General features: G+C 38.0%; 1 protein-coding gene across 4 annotated transcripts in view; it reads right to left on the reverse strand.

The window, feature by feature from the left end:
- DISC1 (DISC1 scaffold protein) overlaps positions 1–15,929 on the reverse strand; it is a 204,543-nt gene that overhangs the window by 125,806 nt on the left and 62,808 nt on the right. For all 4 annotated transcript variants that reach the window (XR_014183600.1, XM_082048361.1, XM_082048359.1 and 1 more), the window contains exons 5-6: positions 13,265–13,388; positions 9,167–9,402 (exon numbers count right to left, since the gene is read on the reverse strand). Coding sequence is in view for 3 of the 4 variants with exons in the window: in XM_082048361.1 (XP_081904487.1) it covers positions 9,167–9,402; positions 13,265–13,388 (360 nt within the window). In the remaining variant the exon portion in view is untranslated. The remainder of the gene's footprint in view (positions 1–9,166; positions 9,403–13,264; positions 13,389–15,929) is intronic.

Consider the following 15,929-nt stretch of genomic DNA (forward strand, 5'->3'; position numbering starts at 1 on the left):
AAAACCTACGAGGGTGGTGTCAGTCCTACACTTCTGCTCAATTAAGAATGTTCAGAGCTAGATTGCACTAAATGCACTGAGGTGACACAGTACTTTTTGTCTTCTTTTTAAAGTCTCCACCAAAAAGTTTGATTCTACCTAATAAAATAAGACATTGGATAACAAAGTTTTCATTCTATGTGATCTATTCATAAGCTTGGTTGAGCTGCATATCTGGGTATTACCATAACAGGAAAGTAATTTTTCAGTCAAGCACATAAGTTTCTTTTCATCTTTGTGCAAGGACGCATGGGATTTTAATCAACAGTATTTTCACAGTTGCATATCTCCATGTTGGGAAGCAAAATCATCCTCTAAACATAAGTCAGGCTTTTCCAGACAAACCTTAATTTTTCCTTAGATAATGCAGCCCACAGAAAACTTCTGTAAGACAACAGAGCTGGTTAAACAATGATAAAAACACAAAATTTCTGCTGAGCTGATGTGGTGAAAATCCAATTTCTCTGTCTAAACCTGTCATTGCTCTTGAGGCATGGACTTTGACACTAATAGAAAGAGAGAAAAGGTTTGTTTAATTCACCCTGAAAATGAAATTTGTAGTAGTTGCAAGGACTAGTCACCTGAATTAGAAGTAGAATGCAGTGTCACCTTGGAAAGCTTCCAACCTCAAAAATTAGTCTAATCTGAGACGAAAATTATCAAGAGATGTACTTTAAGGTACAGGAACATTGGACCTTCTGCATATTTTGATCTACTGAGTTCTCTAAGCAATATGAATAAGAACCCAAAATTATGTACCTAGTTCTGAAACACCAGAGAGATTATTTTGCTCCAGCAATTTGCTTTTCTTCTAGCTATCATTTGCAGACCAGTATTTCTTCATTGTTGCTTTACGTCAAGGATGGCTTCAATACATGTGCTCCCCCACCACTCAGTGTTTATCAAGAGGCAGAACTACAAGTACACTTTTTTCCAATGTCTTTGTATGACTTCAGCTTACCAAAAAGATTTCCCATTGACACATGGATTGCTAGGTTACTGTACTTGTCTTTGTTGACTCTCAAAGAGTTATACCCGGACTATGTGGACTATAATAGCTCATCATCCTGCCGAGAAGCTCTTACACACACAAGAACTCTAAACTGAGACGACCCTGATTTCCTGCAGTGCTGCCAGACACTAGCCCCAGTTATGAATGGCTTGCATAAAAATCAGGGCATTAGATGACATTTCACAATTTTTTGTAAGAATGATTAATAAGATTTTTTTTTTTTTAATGCTTACAATAGGAGGACTGAAGCAGCACCTCAGTCTGTGTAGTACGGTAGCTGTTTCTTTTTTTTTCAGATAAAAATGACTCCAACAGGAACTTGAAGATGCTGCTAGCATCTTTAACAATGAATCCAAGCTGAATTTTCATTGCCAGGTATTGAGAAATCTTCTGGTCCTATAACATACCATTCAGACAAACGAACTGGCTGCCTGTTTCAACCAACCTTTTGCATGATGCTGTATTTCCTCACCGCTCTTGCATCAGCTGCTGCTGCAGAGCGGTTGTGGCAGTTGTTGTTCCAGATGCTACCTGAAACAGGAGCATCAGACTGAAAACAAAGGCACAATCAAACAGCTCTCTGCAGTAGCAGTTCGTCGCATCCAAACACTGTGCCCAGATTTTCTGATGTGTTAAGAGATCCCCATTCTTCTGCTGCATCTGTCTGGAGTGCCCAAAAACTAAAGCATGCTCACAGCATCTGCAATTATTCTCCTAACAGCCATTGTACTACACTGACCAAAAGGGTCTGTCTCTGGATATCGTTGATAGTTGTTTCTCTTTATTATATACAAATGAATTCAGTATCATGCAATGATTGGGACAGCTGGTCATTTTTCCCCTAAAGAGAAATAAATCTCATTGTGTGCATACCCAGAGGAATCAGCACAAACATGGCCTAGACTTCATAGGCTGCTACATCCCACTGGATGCTGTTTAGGCAGGCAGTGGGAACAAGATGCTCAGCTGGGAAAACCAGATTCCTCATTACCATGCACACGCAGGCACTCAGGCAGATAGTACTCATCTTTGTGCTGTGACTTTTTCCTTCTATAATGCTCCTTGAAAAGACAAAAAACTGCCTCCAAGATTGCTCAAAAGTATTACAGGTTACTAGCAGTGGCTCTGTCCTCCAAGTTGGAAGACTTGCTCTCTCCTTTCCCTGCTGTGTTTCCACCCTCTCCTGTTCTTCCCAAGGAAAGCCAGTGCCTGTGGTGCAGAGCCAGACTTTGCAGAAGCTCTTTTTCCCCCCTTCAACATGGGGTCCCCCCACCAGCCCCAACAGGATCAGAGTCACTATGAACTGCCAAGTCACAGAATAAAGGACTCAGCTCAGACACAGGCAACTCAATCAAAAAGTGCTCTGACACAAGTTCAAACTCTGGCAGCTCTTCCCCAATAACCTTTGCACCTTTGCAAGAAGTACATTCAGTTCGTGTGCTGAAACACATTGTACAGCATGACAGGATTTCAGTAGACAGTTTCCTCTAGAGTTGCTCCAACAAGTGAAAAACAAACAAAAAAACCCAGATAAACAAAACCACTTGCCCAAGGAGTCTACCCTTCAATCCTAGAGAGAACAAAGGAACAAAATTAATCCTAGGTAGACAAAATAGAGAGGAAAATACCTACCTATCTACAAAAAGAAAGCTGAGCCTCCTAATCGGTCAGATCACAAAGGAAGAGGCAGACCTCTCCTTTCACCTATGACTTGTCTTAGCCTCTCACAAAAGCTTGCAGCCAACTTCTTGGACAAAGCTGAGACAATGACCTCCTTAAAACACAAACCTGGCCATGGGATTAGCTGAAAAATGAGACAATTTTATTAGCAAAGCTCAGGCTGGGTTATGACATTTGACACAAAATCTGGAGTTTCCCTCCAGAAGCCCCATGTGGAGGAGGAAGCTGGCTGTGCAGCCAGTCACTCTGAGGGCAGGAGGGCCAGGGAATTTGCAGGGCAGAGCCCTCCCCAGGTGCTGAGGAATGAACTCTCTGGCTCTGCTCCTCTGCTGCATGCCCACTCCTGAAAGTTTGGTGAAGCTGTAGCATGCAGAATAAAATGGATCAATGGATCACTAAACAAAAGAACTATAATTGAAAAAAAAAAAAAAAAAAAAAGGCAGCATATCATCCTTAGTATACCTAGCTCTAGTAGCAGCAGTAGTATTGGCTGTATTTTAACCCCATAATTGTATTTTGGTTCATCTCTTGTAGCATGGAGACATGTTTCCTAACACGGTTTTAAAAATCTGCATTAAGCTTTTTTTCTTAAAAAAAAAAAAAAAAAAAAAAACAAAAAACCCACAACACAAAACAAAACAAAAAAACAAAACAAAACAAACAGAGCAGCATGAAAGGGCTCTAAGTCAAGGCGGTAAGGCAAATACTGGTCCAACTCATAACACAGCATAGGAGTCTCTCCTGAAAATATTCAGGAAGATCTTTTTAAAAGTTTAAATTATTTTGCCTCTAACCTACCTACCAACATCAGTTTCTATTTGTAATTAAGTACTACTAAGGTTGTGAAATCAGGAAAAAGTGCAGACAGCAGAAAATCTCCCAACAACCCAAATACCCAAGAAGCAAACTCAGAAGGTAAAGACTCCCAGAGTATCTGATCTGCTATTAAAAGTACAGTTCAGTTCTCTGCTCTCTCACACACAGGCCCAGCAAAAAGTCAGGAACATCAGCAGCCTGGGCACTGTAGTAGAAATTTATTGATGCTATAAAGCCATTTCACCCATCTGCTCTTTGTATTTGTGCTATCCTTTTATTTCTAGAGGATATTTTTGATAAGTACGCATTTTCATGGAAATAGCCAAAGAAAACCACAAACAATGTATTTTAAAAGGTCTTTCCTGGATAGACTGCATGTTATGTAGCAAACAACAGATATCTTTTTGAAAGAATATGGTGCAATTTGTTTTGCTGCTTCTAAATACATTTCTTTAAAGCTAAGATTTTTGTTGAAAGGCTGATGTTAATAAATAAGGCTGCATTTGCACTTCTTCAGTAATTTCACATAGCTTTCTAACTGCTAATTTGACTTGAAATTTTATGTGGACATATAATTTGAAGGACAACTGAAGATGTACAAATCAGTCTCTCCTAATGACAGTACATGACAGCCCATTCTGAATGGCACTTCTCCTAAGTTTATATGCGAAACTAAGTATTTTTTTCCAATTTTTCCTAAGTAAACCAACGTCTCTAAAAAAAAAAGGGAACACCTTTATTTGCTTTAAAATTCTTTGGCCTCAACTGAAGTTGCTGAATGCTTTGAGTATATTCCAACTAATAAGGTTTTCAACCCCATGAGCATTTGTATTTCACTTTGAATTAATCTTTGTTAGATGAGCTCCAAGCATCACTAAAGCAGAGTCAACTGGTTGCATAAAGCTTCAAGTTCAGTTCCTTGCACCACTGGCCATGACAGCACTATAATAACTAATATAAAAGAATAGAGAATGTCCCTGTCTTCAGAAGAACCCCCATACCCACTGTGGAACAAATTCTTACTAATTAAAAATTGTTTCATGGGAAGAGTGGAGGAAGAGGTGAAGTGTTCAAAGATATTTAATCTCTTTCAACCAGCATTCAGTTCTCAGACAATAGTCCAGACAGAACTGTGCAATTTATTTTAAGGATGATATGCTGTGCAGTCACATGCATATGTAGATAGAGATAAAACCAAAAGAGAAAATGCTAAGTGAAACTGAATATGAACAGAAGTATAACAGACTTCCCCAGTTTTCACTGTGAAATGAAAATAAACAAAAAAAGGAAACAACAGATACTGAAAAGAATAAGTCGAATAATTAACAAAGTCTTGTTTTATAATCAGAAGAATCACTAGTTAAAATGAAATGATGTCCTCTTCAGTAAAGGATAAGGAAATTATATATTTTGGTACCTTTTGCAGTCTCCAGAGAAAGTAGTTCACACTGAAACACTCAGACCTATTTTACTCTGATTTCAGTATGCCATGTTTAGTTAAAACACAGACACATTGTGGGGCACACAACACCAGCTGCTCTCACCTTTTAAACACATCTCCATGCAACCTCAATGCAAGCAAACTGAGCTTCTGCATTGTATTTTCCTCATTTTATAATAATGATTACATCCTTCAGTTTACCAAGAACAAGTAGGCCCGTCTGGATGAGCAAAATGACCACATTCTGTGATCTAAACCTCCATGAGAATACAATATCAAAACAGAAGCTAGCGTATCTGTTTGCAAATGGTTTCAACCTCAGTTTCCAACAGCCCTGAAGAAAGGGCCCAGGGCAATATTTCTCAGTTCTTCAAATTTAAAACATTCTATAATTACTGACAATTTTTTTTTGTTTTCAGAAAGACCAACACATACCAAAGATAAACAAAACAAAGAGTTATTAATCTTCCTGAAAATAACAATGTTTGACAAGAAAAATACGCTTAGAAACAATGCTCAGCCCAGCGTTACACTGACTTGCTCTCTTGCTTCTGCATACTTCTATCTAGGCAATCATTCTTCATTTAAGATGTTCTCTCATGGTCCCTGAAGTTCGCTTTAATAAGTTGCTATTTAATGGCATTTAGACCAAGAAAAGCAAAATAATTTGTATTTTATAGTGAGCTGCAAGCCACTCAATATGATCCATTATAGCACAGATTGTCTTAGGAGATGCTTCACATCAGCCATGTTGTTCCAGTGCTGAATGCAATTCATGTACCCAATAAATAATTATGCAAAAGCACATTATAGCAGTACTTCACTGACTAGCACAATACAGTTAGAATAAATACATAGTATCTCGCAATCCAATACCCACTATTTTGCAATCCAATACCCAGAAGCTTGTCATTTACAGCCCATCAATAATGAATTACTTTCTACATAAGCACTGATCTTTAGTGTATATGCATGAGTAATAACTTCATTTCTCACACAGACAGCCTTTAGAAGACTTTTTTTTTTTCTCTGCAATAACTTATAAAATAAAGTGTACATTTCCAGAAAAATCTCTTTCACATTAAATATCCCTAGACTTTGGGATTTAAAACTAATATGCTGAACTGGCTTCATCAAGGATTTTAAGCTGTTACCTCATTGTACAATTGCCTTTCACAAGAAGTACTGATTTAAGATAAGCCAATGCAAGTTGCAACGAGGGAAATTCTGGCTAGATAAGAGACAAAACATTTCACAGCAAGAGTGGTGACATGCAGGACGCTTAGCAAGGCTCAAAATCTCCATCCTTGAAGATATGCAAAACTCAGACAGATAGGGCCCTGAGCAAGCTGATCTCACCTGGGAACTGCGGCTCTGCTTTGAGCAGGGTTTTGACAAGATGACCTCCTAAATTATTCTATAATTGTGGGACAATGAAGGGTATGCCCATAGGCACAAGTGAAGTATATACACACCAGATGTCTTACTATCTGCTTTTTCATCTTATAGAAAGATAGAAGAGAACATGACTGGATGCAGACGTAAGATCACTGTACGTAAGGTATGATGGACTGCACAGCTTGAAAAGGAAGACACTCATGACTCTGTTCAGTTTAACAGTGACCTTAATTTGCATTGTTAATTAAACACAACCATTGTAGAAGGATATTATTCCCCTCAGCCCTTCTGGTTATATAGCCTGCCCTCAAAGCACGAAGTGGCATGGAACCCATGCCGGAAATGTGCCTGCTGACCATCACACAAGCACAGCTCTGGGGATGCTATCAGCCACCCAAAGCAGCAAGTGGTTTGGGGGGAAGAGATTTGAGAACTAAAGGCAAGAGAGGAGGCAGACAATAAAGTCAAGTGGTTGAGTCACACAGCTGGACTGGAGATTTCAGTCTGTGCTCCCAAGGCAGCTTGTACATTTTTCAATAAAGCAGCAGGCACAGCATATACAAACTTGAGCAGATTCTGAATGGGATTCACCAGACCAAGAAGCCACATCATGTAAAGAGAACACCTACAAGGTGTTTTTAATTCAGAAAGAGACAACATCTCCTGCGGGGAGAAGTTGCTGAATAGGCAGTGGTACCTTGCTGTTTTGAAAGGCTGCATCAGCCAGCTTGTGAGACGTTCCTGCCACTTTGCTTTTAAGTTGGGAAGAGAAGGCAAAAAAAAAAATAAATAAATCTAGCACTTCATCAATGGACAATTGCCAACTCCCTCAACAACTGTGACCACCAGGTCTCTCTCTCATGTCAGCTGAGTACTACAACTATTAGTCCTCTCCACTGTCACTCTTCCTGCATCTGATCTCCTCTTGCCTGTTAGCCTTCTGGCCTTTTCACAGATTTCTGCTTTTGCATTCCTGTATACATTTAGGCCCAGCTTAAGAACTGTGATGGAGCATACTCCCTGCCAGGACACTGAAATCCTTGGCAGGTAAGAGCTTGCTCTGAGACTGTAGGCTCAGATCCAGACAGGCTGCAGATGACCTAAACGTAGAGCTTGCACTTCCTGAACCACGGACTCTCGCCACCACATGACCATGCCATAGGTGGGCATCTACACCATTGCCATTAATTCTGGTCAGAAAAGGTTTTGGAATTGGACAAGAGCACACAACTACAAACTGACATAGGAGATTTAAACTGTTCCCGAAGACTGTCACAGATGCCTGCTTAAGTGTGCTTATTTGTGCAGCCCAAAACAGCATTTATTTGTCCCCACTTGCAATAGGGGAACTGCAGCTATGGTGAAGAGAGCGTAAGCACTTGATCATGGGCCCTGGTGACACAAGGTTTGATCAACAAACAAAACTAAAACAGGAAAGTTCCATTCAATGCATCTTGTAAAAATGAACAGAAAGGAAAGAAATTAATTCTAAGTCTTCATGAAAGTTCTGAACCCAGTTCAAATAATGAATGCCTGTATTCCCTCAATTGACTGTGTTATTCATGGTGCTGATGAGTGAAGAAATGGGAGCAAGTTCCTCCAGAGTCAATACTAATTTAACTCACCTTTAAAAATATTCCCAAAAAGTGCAACTCAAATGTTGCATCAGCAATGTGAGAGAAAAAAAAAAAAAATCTGAATATTCTTTAGTAAGCAAATCCAAAACTAAGAGAAAACTCACATCAAAGCACAGGTTCTCAGACAGACTGCTTGAGACCTTTTATTCCTCAATCACAGAAACACAGGTGTAAGATCACAGAATCATAGAACCACAGAATACCATTAAAACAAAATAAACTTAATTTCTATAACCTTATTTAAAATTTTAAACAAGCCTCAAAAGAGAGGAATATGTCCTCTATGAAAGGTTCTGCTGACTTTTAAAAAAAGTGTATAAATTAGCACACATGAGCACCAATTTCTCATGAATGTTAATATAACCAGACTAAATCCAATAAACCCGAAGGGAGAAAAAAAATGCAAGCAACATAGTTATTGCTTATCTGGAAGAAATGCAAGTTAGGACAAACAGGAATTTTATTTTGTTCTGGTGCAGCAATAGCACTTTCAAAGTTCCATCATTAACGTCCCATTGACTGCCAGTACAGTTCCGGCCCTGAAGAACTTCTATTGCTTTTGTAAATAAAGATGCGGTTATTTCCAAAGGTTACCAAGAGTAGCTACTTTTCCATTTAAAGGAACCATACGCTGTAGATGTCCCAAAAGTCTCCACACTATATCCCTTCCTCCGCTACCTCAAGTCCACTGACTCATCACATTGGACTTTATTACAATTGGAAGTTCACTGAAGCAAGAAGCGTCTCCAATATTTATTTGGATGGTGCCTGGTACACACTTTTAGGCTGTGAGAAATATGTTGTAATTACTGTTTTACCAAAATGGAGAAAAAATTCCACCAGTTAACAAGAAATAAGTGAAACTGGTGATAGGTATGAACATCTGATGGATACACATTGTTTCTCTAGGTGGCTTTTTAGCATTAGAACTATTAAGTGCAAGACCTTCAAATAACCTCAAAGTCTTCCTTCCTGAGCAAGTATACTAATATTAGAACTTCATCTGTTCTTAGAAAATGTTAAAGTGTCTGAATCTAGCTAATTAGCTGGCACAGTTGCATAGAAAACTATTGACAGTCAGTTCAACAGTACACTGGGAAAATACAAGACTACATCACTGACAACATATTGAAATTTCGATACCTCTTTATTGTCCCTGGAAGATCCAGACTGAATGGAATTTGGTCAGAGGATGCTAAAGTGTCATCCACAGCCTTGCTTATTTCCTGTAGTTCTCTCAAAGAAATGCAGCCAAGTAAAGCCGTCAGTTCACAGTCTTGTGACTGAATAAGCCTGTCTTGCTCTTCAATTTCTCTTCTTAGCTGTTGATCTTTTGCTTCTAATATGGTCAGTCTCGCTCGGAGGTCTTCAATTTCTTTCTGCAGAGAACAGAAAACGGAGTTTACTCTGAACCCTGTTAGATAAACCCCCCTGCCCCTAGAAAAATGCAGTACAAGTCTCAGAAGTGGCATGAATTAAGGTTGTCCAATTTAGCACAACATAAAATGAGAAGACATTATTTTGCTGACACACAAAAATTCTTAGGTTTGTTATATTTAGAAATTAGTGCTTCCACAGTCGGAAACTCCCCACCTCCATTTCAACACCATATTTCAGGTTCCTTTTTCCAACACCAACTCTCAGCCACCTTTTACCTTTAAAACACAAGGGTATTTCCCAAGTTAAAAACACCACCACAGTCAACAATGACAGCAAACACTCTTGTTACAGACTGGCAGCTAAAGTGATCAACCATCTAATGTCCCTGCAATAGTTCCTCTAGGTTTCCAACCCAACATCAGGCATAGGATGCAAGTGGTAAATCACTGACTGTCTGGCCAGTCCTTTTGATTATTAATATCTGATTTTAATTAAAAGCACAAAATCCTTCCCTTGACTTAAAATAACCAGAGCTTCAACCTCAGTTGCACTTATCTTGCCAGAGGTTCAAAGCCTATGCTTTAAAATACTGATGTTTCTTTCAAAAGCATTTTCTAATTTTTAGTTGAAAACTCAACAGATACCTTGCACCCAAGGAATGAGCACCTCACGAAGGAGCCTAGGTTGCAGAGTTAATAAAGCTATTTAATATACTGCCCTTGGCTCATTTGTCCCAGAACTTGAAAAGTGAGTTTAAAAAAAGAGAAAAGAAAGAAAACAAACACAAAACAAAACAAAACCTAAAGGAGAACTACTTGCTATCAAAGTAGTTGAATGCCATACTGGAGAATTTGATTCTACATTTTTTACAGTGTCAATGTTTAAAGCACATTTTGAGCCACATATTGAATGTTTACCATTTTCCACACAACCAACAACAGAGGTCTGTCAAGTACTATCTATAGACTCTCAGCAGAAATTCCATGCTCTGACCACATTCAGTCCAGCTAAAAATAAAAATTTATTTAAAAATAATAATAATAAAAACACACACACACAAATAACTAGGCATTACAAAACTGACATTAGACCATTAGGCATGACCATATTGCTTTTTAGGGTAATTCACTGCTTCACCCTCTATCTGTTAAATGGCAATAAGAATATCTCTTCACCCGAAGTGATGTTATGGAGATAAAATTAAATGGTTTTGAATCACTCAGATGCCATGTTGATTAATGCTGTAAAAAGAGCCCACTCGTAAATTAATAAATCTGCATCCAAAAGAGGGTTTGAGTGGCATATGGTAAAAGAGTTCTGGGGCCGAATACCGAGTAATTAAGATTAAAACAGTATTCTGAATAGCTGAACAAGCATTTTCCATCTTCAGCAATGTAGGAGACAGAGATCCAGGAAAAAAAAAAAATGGCATGCTCATACAATTAAAGATTCTCATAAAACATACATACTACGCACAGATAAGTGACTTCACCACTTCTTTGCTTTTTGAGTGCTTCACTTTGAAACCTTAACATTTTTTTAATGTTCTTAATGTAATTTAAGTTTACTTCACTAATGCTCATTTTGTTAACAAACATTTTCAGGTTTGCTGCACCACAACAAGCTCCCTGAGCATCACTTAAAAAAAGAAACGGTCCTCGCATGTTGAAAGGTTGACTGGCTCAGAATTTTCAATTTATATTAGAGCTGTGCACTACATTCATCAAATATTTTCCTCCTTTTTTGGTTTTAGATTTAGTGACAAGAAAACACAGTGGCCCGTGTTTCAACCCACAGGCATTTGCCAAGGACAGAAAGGTCAGCAGGCCAAAAACATCAGTTTTGTTTCTTTCAATCTCAAATTAGGCTTTTAGTACACACAAAGGACAATTCTGTCTCTGTATTACTGGTTTGGGAACACTGCCAAAATCTTAATAGGCCCTACTTAATACAAAGACCTTCATATTCTGTGAAAATGTAGTAATTGCAATCACTGCAATAAAGGAACCTACATGGGAACAGAAAGGGAGATGAACAGAATTTGGTTTTATAAACACACTTTTAGTACTGAAATGTTTTTACAACATAAATAGATAGGAGAAGCACACAATCTGCTTTCATAGAGACAAAGCTGTTCTGCTCAGGAATAGCTCACAAGTATTCTTGGGAGAGTGGAAATTTTAGTCAGTAAACTGGAATTCTCCCGCATTCTTCTCCAGAAATGCCAAGAAGCCTTTAATGTGCTCTTGGTCAGCCTCCAGGGACAGATAAAAAGGACTTAAAGTCTTAGCATGGAGCAACATATGATATTCAGCTCACTAAACATAAGCTGGAGTCTTATTCTGTGGATTTGAGTTTAAGCTGAGGTTTCTAACACAATGGAGAATCAAGTACTGATTGTCAACCTCCAGCTTCACTTATGGGCTAGTGTTCTCCAGGAAGCATAGACTGCAGTAGAAACATTAATAAGGTAAATTTTAGATACTGTCACAGGCTTTCAAATCCCTCAAGACAAATGTGGAACCAACAGGAGAGAGAGTGGAAGGAAAATGAAAGTCAGTGAAGGGCTGAGGAAAAAAGAAGTCATAACAATGACTTCAGATCATGTGAGATTTTGGGCAGGAGCAATCCTTAAGAAATGCTGGAAACCACCAAACATTAGAGGTGAGGCTTCTCCAGAAGCTCAAATTCATTATAATTTTGATCAAATGCTCATAAATTTTGTGCTTGTACAATGATGTGTTTAATTTGTCTCCAGTATAACTACATGGAAATAAAGATTCACCTGGAGCACATATAAGATCATTAACTGGCTTGGAGTCTTAAGTACAGGAGTTTTCATGTGAATATCCTGAGGTGACTGCCTGGATGTCTAGATTATCAAAAATAGTTTTCTGAACACTGAATGTCGAACTACACTATGTCTCCTCTTAAATGCTGATGAAATAAATCTAAACAATACAAAGGCAATGTCTAGGATATAAAAGACATTTTTTCACCTAAGATTTTGCAATGGCCATTTAAGATGCTTTTCTGTATTTCTTTCTGAGTTTTACAGATACATTTCTGTGTACAGATGATTATACTATCAGATCCACCAAAGGAAGAAAAGTATCAAAAATAATGAGATTTCAAGACAAGACCACAAAAGAAGAAAACCAGACCTATTAGCTCTCCAAAGTGTCATATTGCCAAATGTGATCACCCAGGCTGAAAAGGAGGTGGAACAAAGACTTCTACTAGACAGTAAACTGAGATTTTTGAAGGACAGTGAAAAGAAAGAGCTAAATTTTGCTTAAAAGGCTCACAGATTTCTAATTGGAGAGAAGCCATCTTAAAAACATTCCATTTGCCAAATTACCACATTGTGACATCATGTGTCACTGTACAGTTATTGCTGGCAAAAGCTGACTGCTCCATGATGATTCCTTCATCCTTATGAAATGCATCAATCATCTTTCAGGAACAAAAGCTGGGAAATCATGTATTTCTAGTCAATGCTAACCAGAAACGGATGGAAACTTTTTGTCTTTGAATCAAAACTTCTGAAGAGCAGAGAAATATTAAAATGGCAAATTAGAACATAAAGAGCACACTTAAAAAGATAATGAGGGAAGTTAAAAGCACAAACACAAGCCACTGAGCCTCCCAGTTCTGCTTCTCTGTAATGAGATTAACACAACTCCTGTGGCTGCCATCTCCAATCATCACTTAGATTATCAACTGGACTACAGCCAAGGCTATAATTGCTGCACAGAAGCAAAGTCACTATTAGAATAAATTTATTTAATTCTGTGTGACAGCTTACAAGCTTTCCCCCCAGAGCACTGTTTTTTACAGGCAACTTTGCAGTCCTGTTACCTGCAACCATTTCTTTTCATGAAAAAGCTGGTTTCGTTTCGTGGCTGAAACCTGCATTCTCTCCTGGTAAGCGGATCTCAAAAGTTTATGTTCGTTTTCATGCCAAAGCTGTGTTTCTTCATGTCTAAGCATTTGGAGGGAGAAAAAAAAAAAAAAAAAAAAAAAAAAAAGAAGTTAAAAATTAGAATTATCACTGAGTATCAATGTCTCAAAGATTAAGCAGATCAGAATGCTACAATGTTACCTTCAGAGTCATAACACTCCATCACCAGAATGATTACATGATTACACTGTAAACAGATACAGTTAGAGAACAAGAGATTTTTCCTTGGCATATCTTCCTCTATTACCTCAAACATTTACACTGTTTTTGCAACACACTGAAGAAGGAAAAAGGAAAACTTGTACAGCTTCAGGCTTCCCCCAGATTTTTCATATTTCAGAAATTTATCCATCACTGCCTTGAAAGAGACAAAACTAAGGCATGTCATTTCTATCAATACAGGAAAGGAAAGAAAAAAAAAAAAAAAATCACTCTCAGACAGAAGTTTAGAAATTTGCCAAAGCCATTTTTGCAGCTTCTGTCAGCTTTAAGAGATTACATTTAGAGATCATCTGGAGTGTTTGCTCCACAATGCCAAATCTTACTTCGCCCTTGCATAGCAAGTTCTTTCCAAATCACAGTCAGTGGGATTCCTCACAGTGGTCGGTACAACCCTCAGCTGTAAATCTCTGCATGATTGGACCCCAAGGTAATCAGTGCATTACATTAAGTGTCAAGTCTATAATCAGCCTCTCAAAATGCACCTGCAAACAATGCAAACTGATTTTGTCTTGCATGTTTCTGCATAAGGGCATGTGAGCTTACAAAGCCAACTGCATTTCTGTCCATCTCTAGAGACAAGTTGGTGCATTTCCACATAAAGGGTACATATGCTATTCGATATCTTATTTTTAAAAAAATACTGTCTCAAACAAAGCATGTGTTTGAACCATGATTTTCAACTGTAATCTTGCAAAGCAAACACATCCATGCCACATACAAAACATGCATCACAAGTCTGGTTTAGGCATGATTAATCACACAATTACGATCTCCATGCACAGCTGTTTAACAAGTGTGTAGAACAAGAGGTTCCCATCTCTTCTACAGGACCATCAGAAGACACACATGCATTACTCCCTCTATGGGCTTAAGAATGTACTGAAAGAGCAAAATAAATCCTGGAACTAAAATAGATAGTATTAATACTCCAACAAAATAGACATAAAGACAGTGTAACTGTGTTTCTGTAATAACAACACAGATCAAATAGACACCTGTGTCAGGAGGTGCTAGGCCATCACTGCATATGTGCTTCACAATCATTATAGGTTGCTGCAGCTCCACCCAACCACACTGCCCAGCAGCCCTGAAGCTGCCTTCTTTTAGCAAGGCTGTGTCTTTCTGAGAGCTGTATGCATTAGAAGCTCCTGAGTAGCTGGTGAAAACTTTGGAAACATTCCACGATAAACATGGGTTATTCTCAGAACCTCCTTGGAAATCCCATGTATTAATACATGGGATCTGTCTACTTGGTACCAAGGAAACAGAAACAAGATCTCTCTGATCAAACCAAACGTGGGTGATTGCACAAACACAGCATTGTTCCTAAGCTAAACATAACCAAACCTGGCTCCTACCACCTGCCCCAAATATCCTGTGTTGACACCAAATGCATTCACCTAAAAATTCACCTCATAATTTAAGTCAAACAAAACTGGGGTATTAATTCCAGTCTCATGTAGTAAAAAAATATTCTGCTATGTGCACTTTTCATTTAAAAAGTTCTTTATTTGCAAAAAGATGCGACTGGTTTAACTACAGTAAAACTGCAATGATTTGGTCTTCTGTGGCTAGTCTGATTGTATTTTTAATTTTCCAGGTCAAAAAAAGAAATCTTGGGTATATTGGGTTTTTTCCTGATTCAAAATGAAAATAAAAACTGAAGCCTACAAGTTTCCCTTGAAGAAGTGGTTATGTTTTCCACTCTGTACTGCTTAAAAATACTATTGGAACAGAAAGATTTTAAACATCCATTGAAGACCAAGTGTATCCTTTTGCTGCATCAAGAAGAGAGTCAGACCACAGTCAAAGCAGTGTGAAAAGCTACAAGAATCAAGTAAGAAAAAGAATAGGTGTCACAACAACAACAGTCAAAGTCAAGCTCAAAAAAAGGAGTGTGCACAAGACAGAAAAATGAAGAAGATATTCATCTGACCCTGAAGAATGGCACTGCTCTCAGATCTGTGCAAAGAGAAGAGTTACAGATATAATCATCCAAAGGACAGGAACCTTTCATAAATGTATGTATTATATGAGACATATATTTTATATATGAAAATACATTATATATACATAAGCAGACTATATATATTATATAAATATAAATATACATATATTATATATAAATAAACAGACAAGGATGCTTTAGTGACATAGTTTCTACAACATTAAGACAACACCATCACTAACACTGAAATCTTTATTACAAATTAATGCATAGATCAAATGTGTGTTAATGACAAAACACAGAATGTTGTAATCTTTAAGGAACAGTAAAACAGCCTCTTAGGGCCTCAGGAGGTAGAAGGAAACAGCTCTGAAGAAGTGCAGTTTGTTTTA

This window comes from Streptopelia decaocto (assembly GCF_964273445.1).
Source record: "Streptopelia decaocto genome assembly, chromosome: 3".
Classification (NCBI taxonomy): domain Eukaryota; kingdom Metazoa; phylum Chordata; class Aves; order Columbiformes; family Columbidae; genus Streptopelia; species Streptopelia decaocto.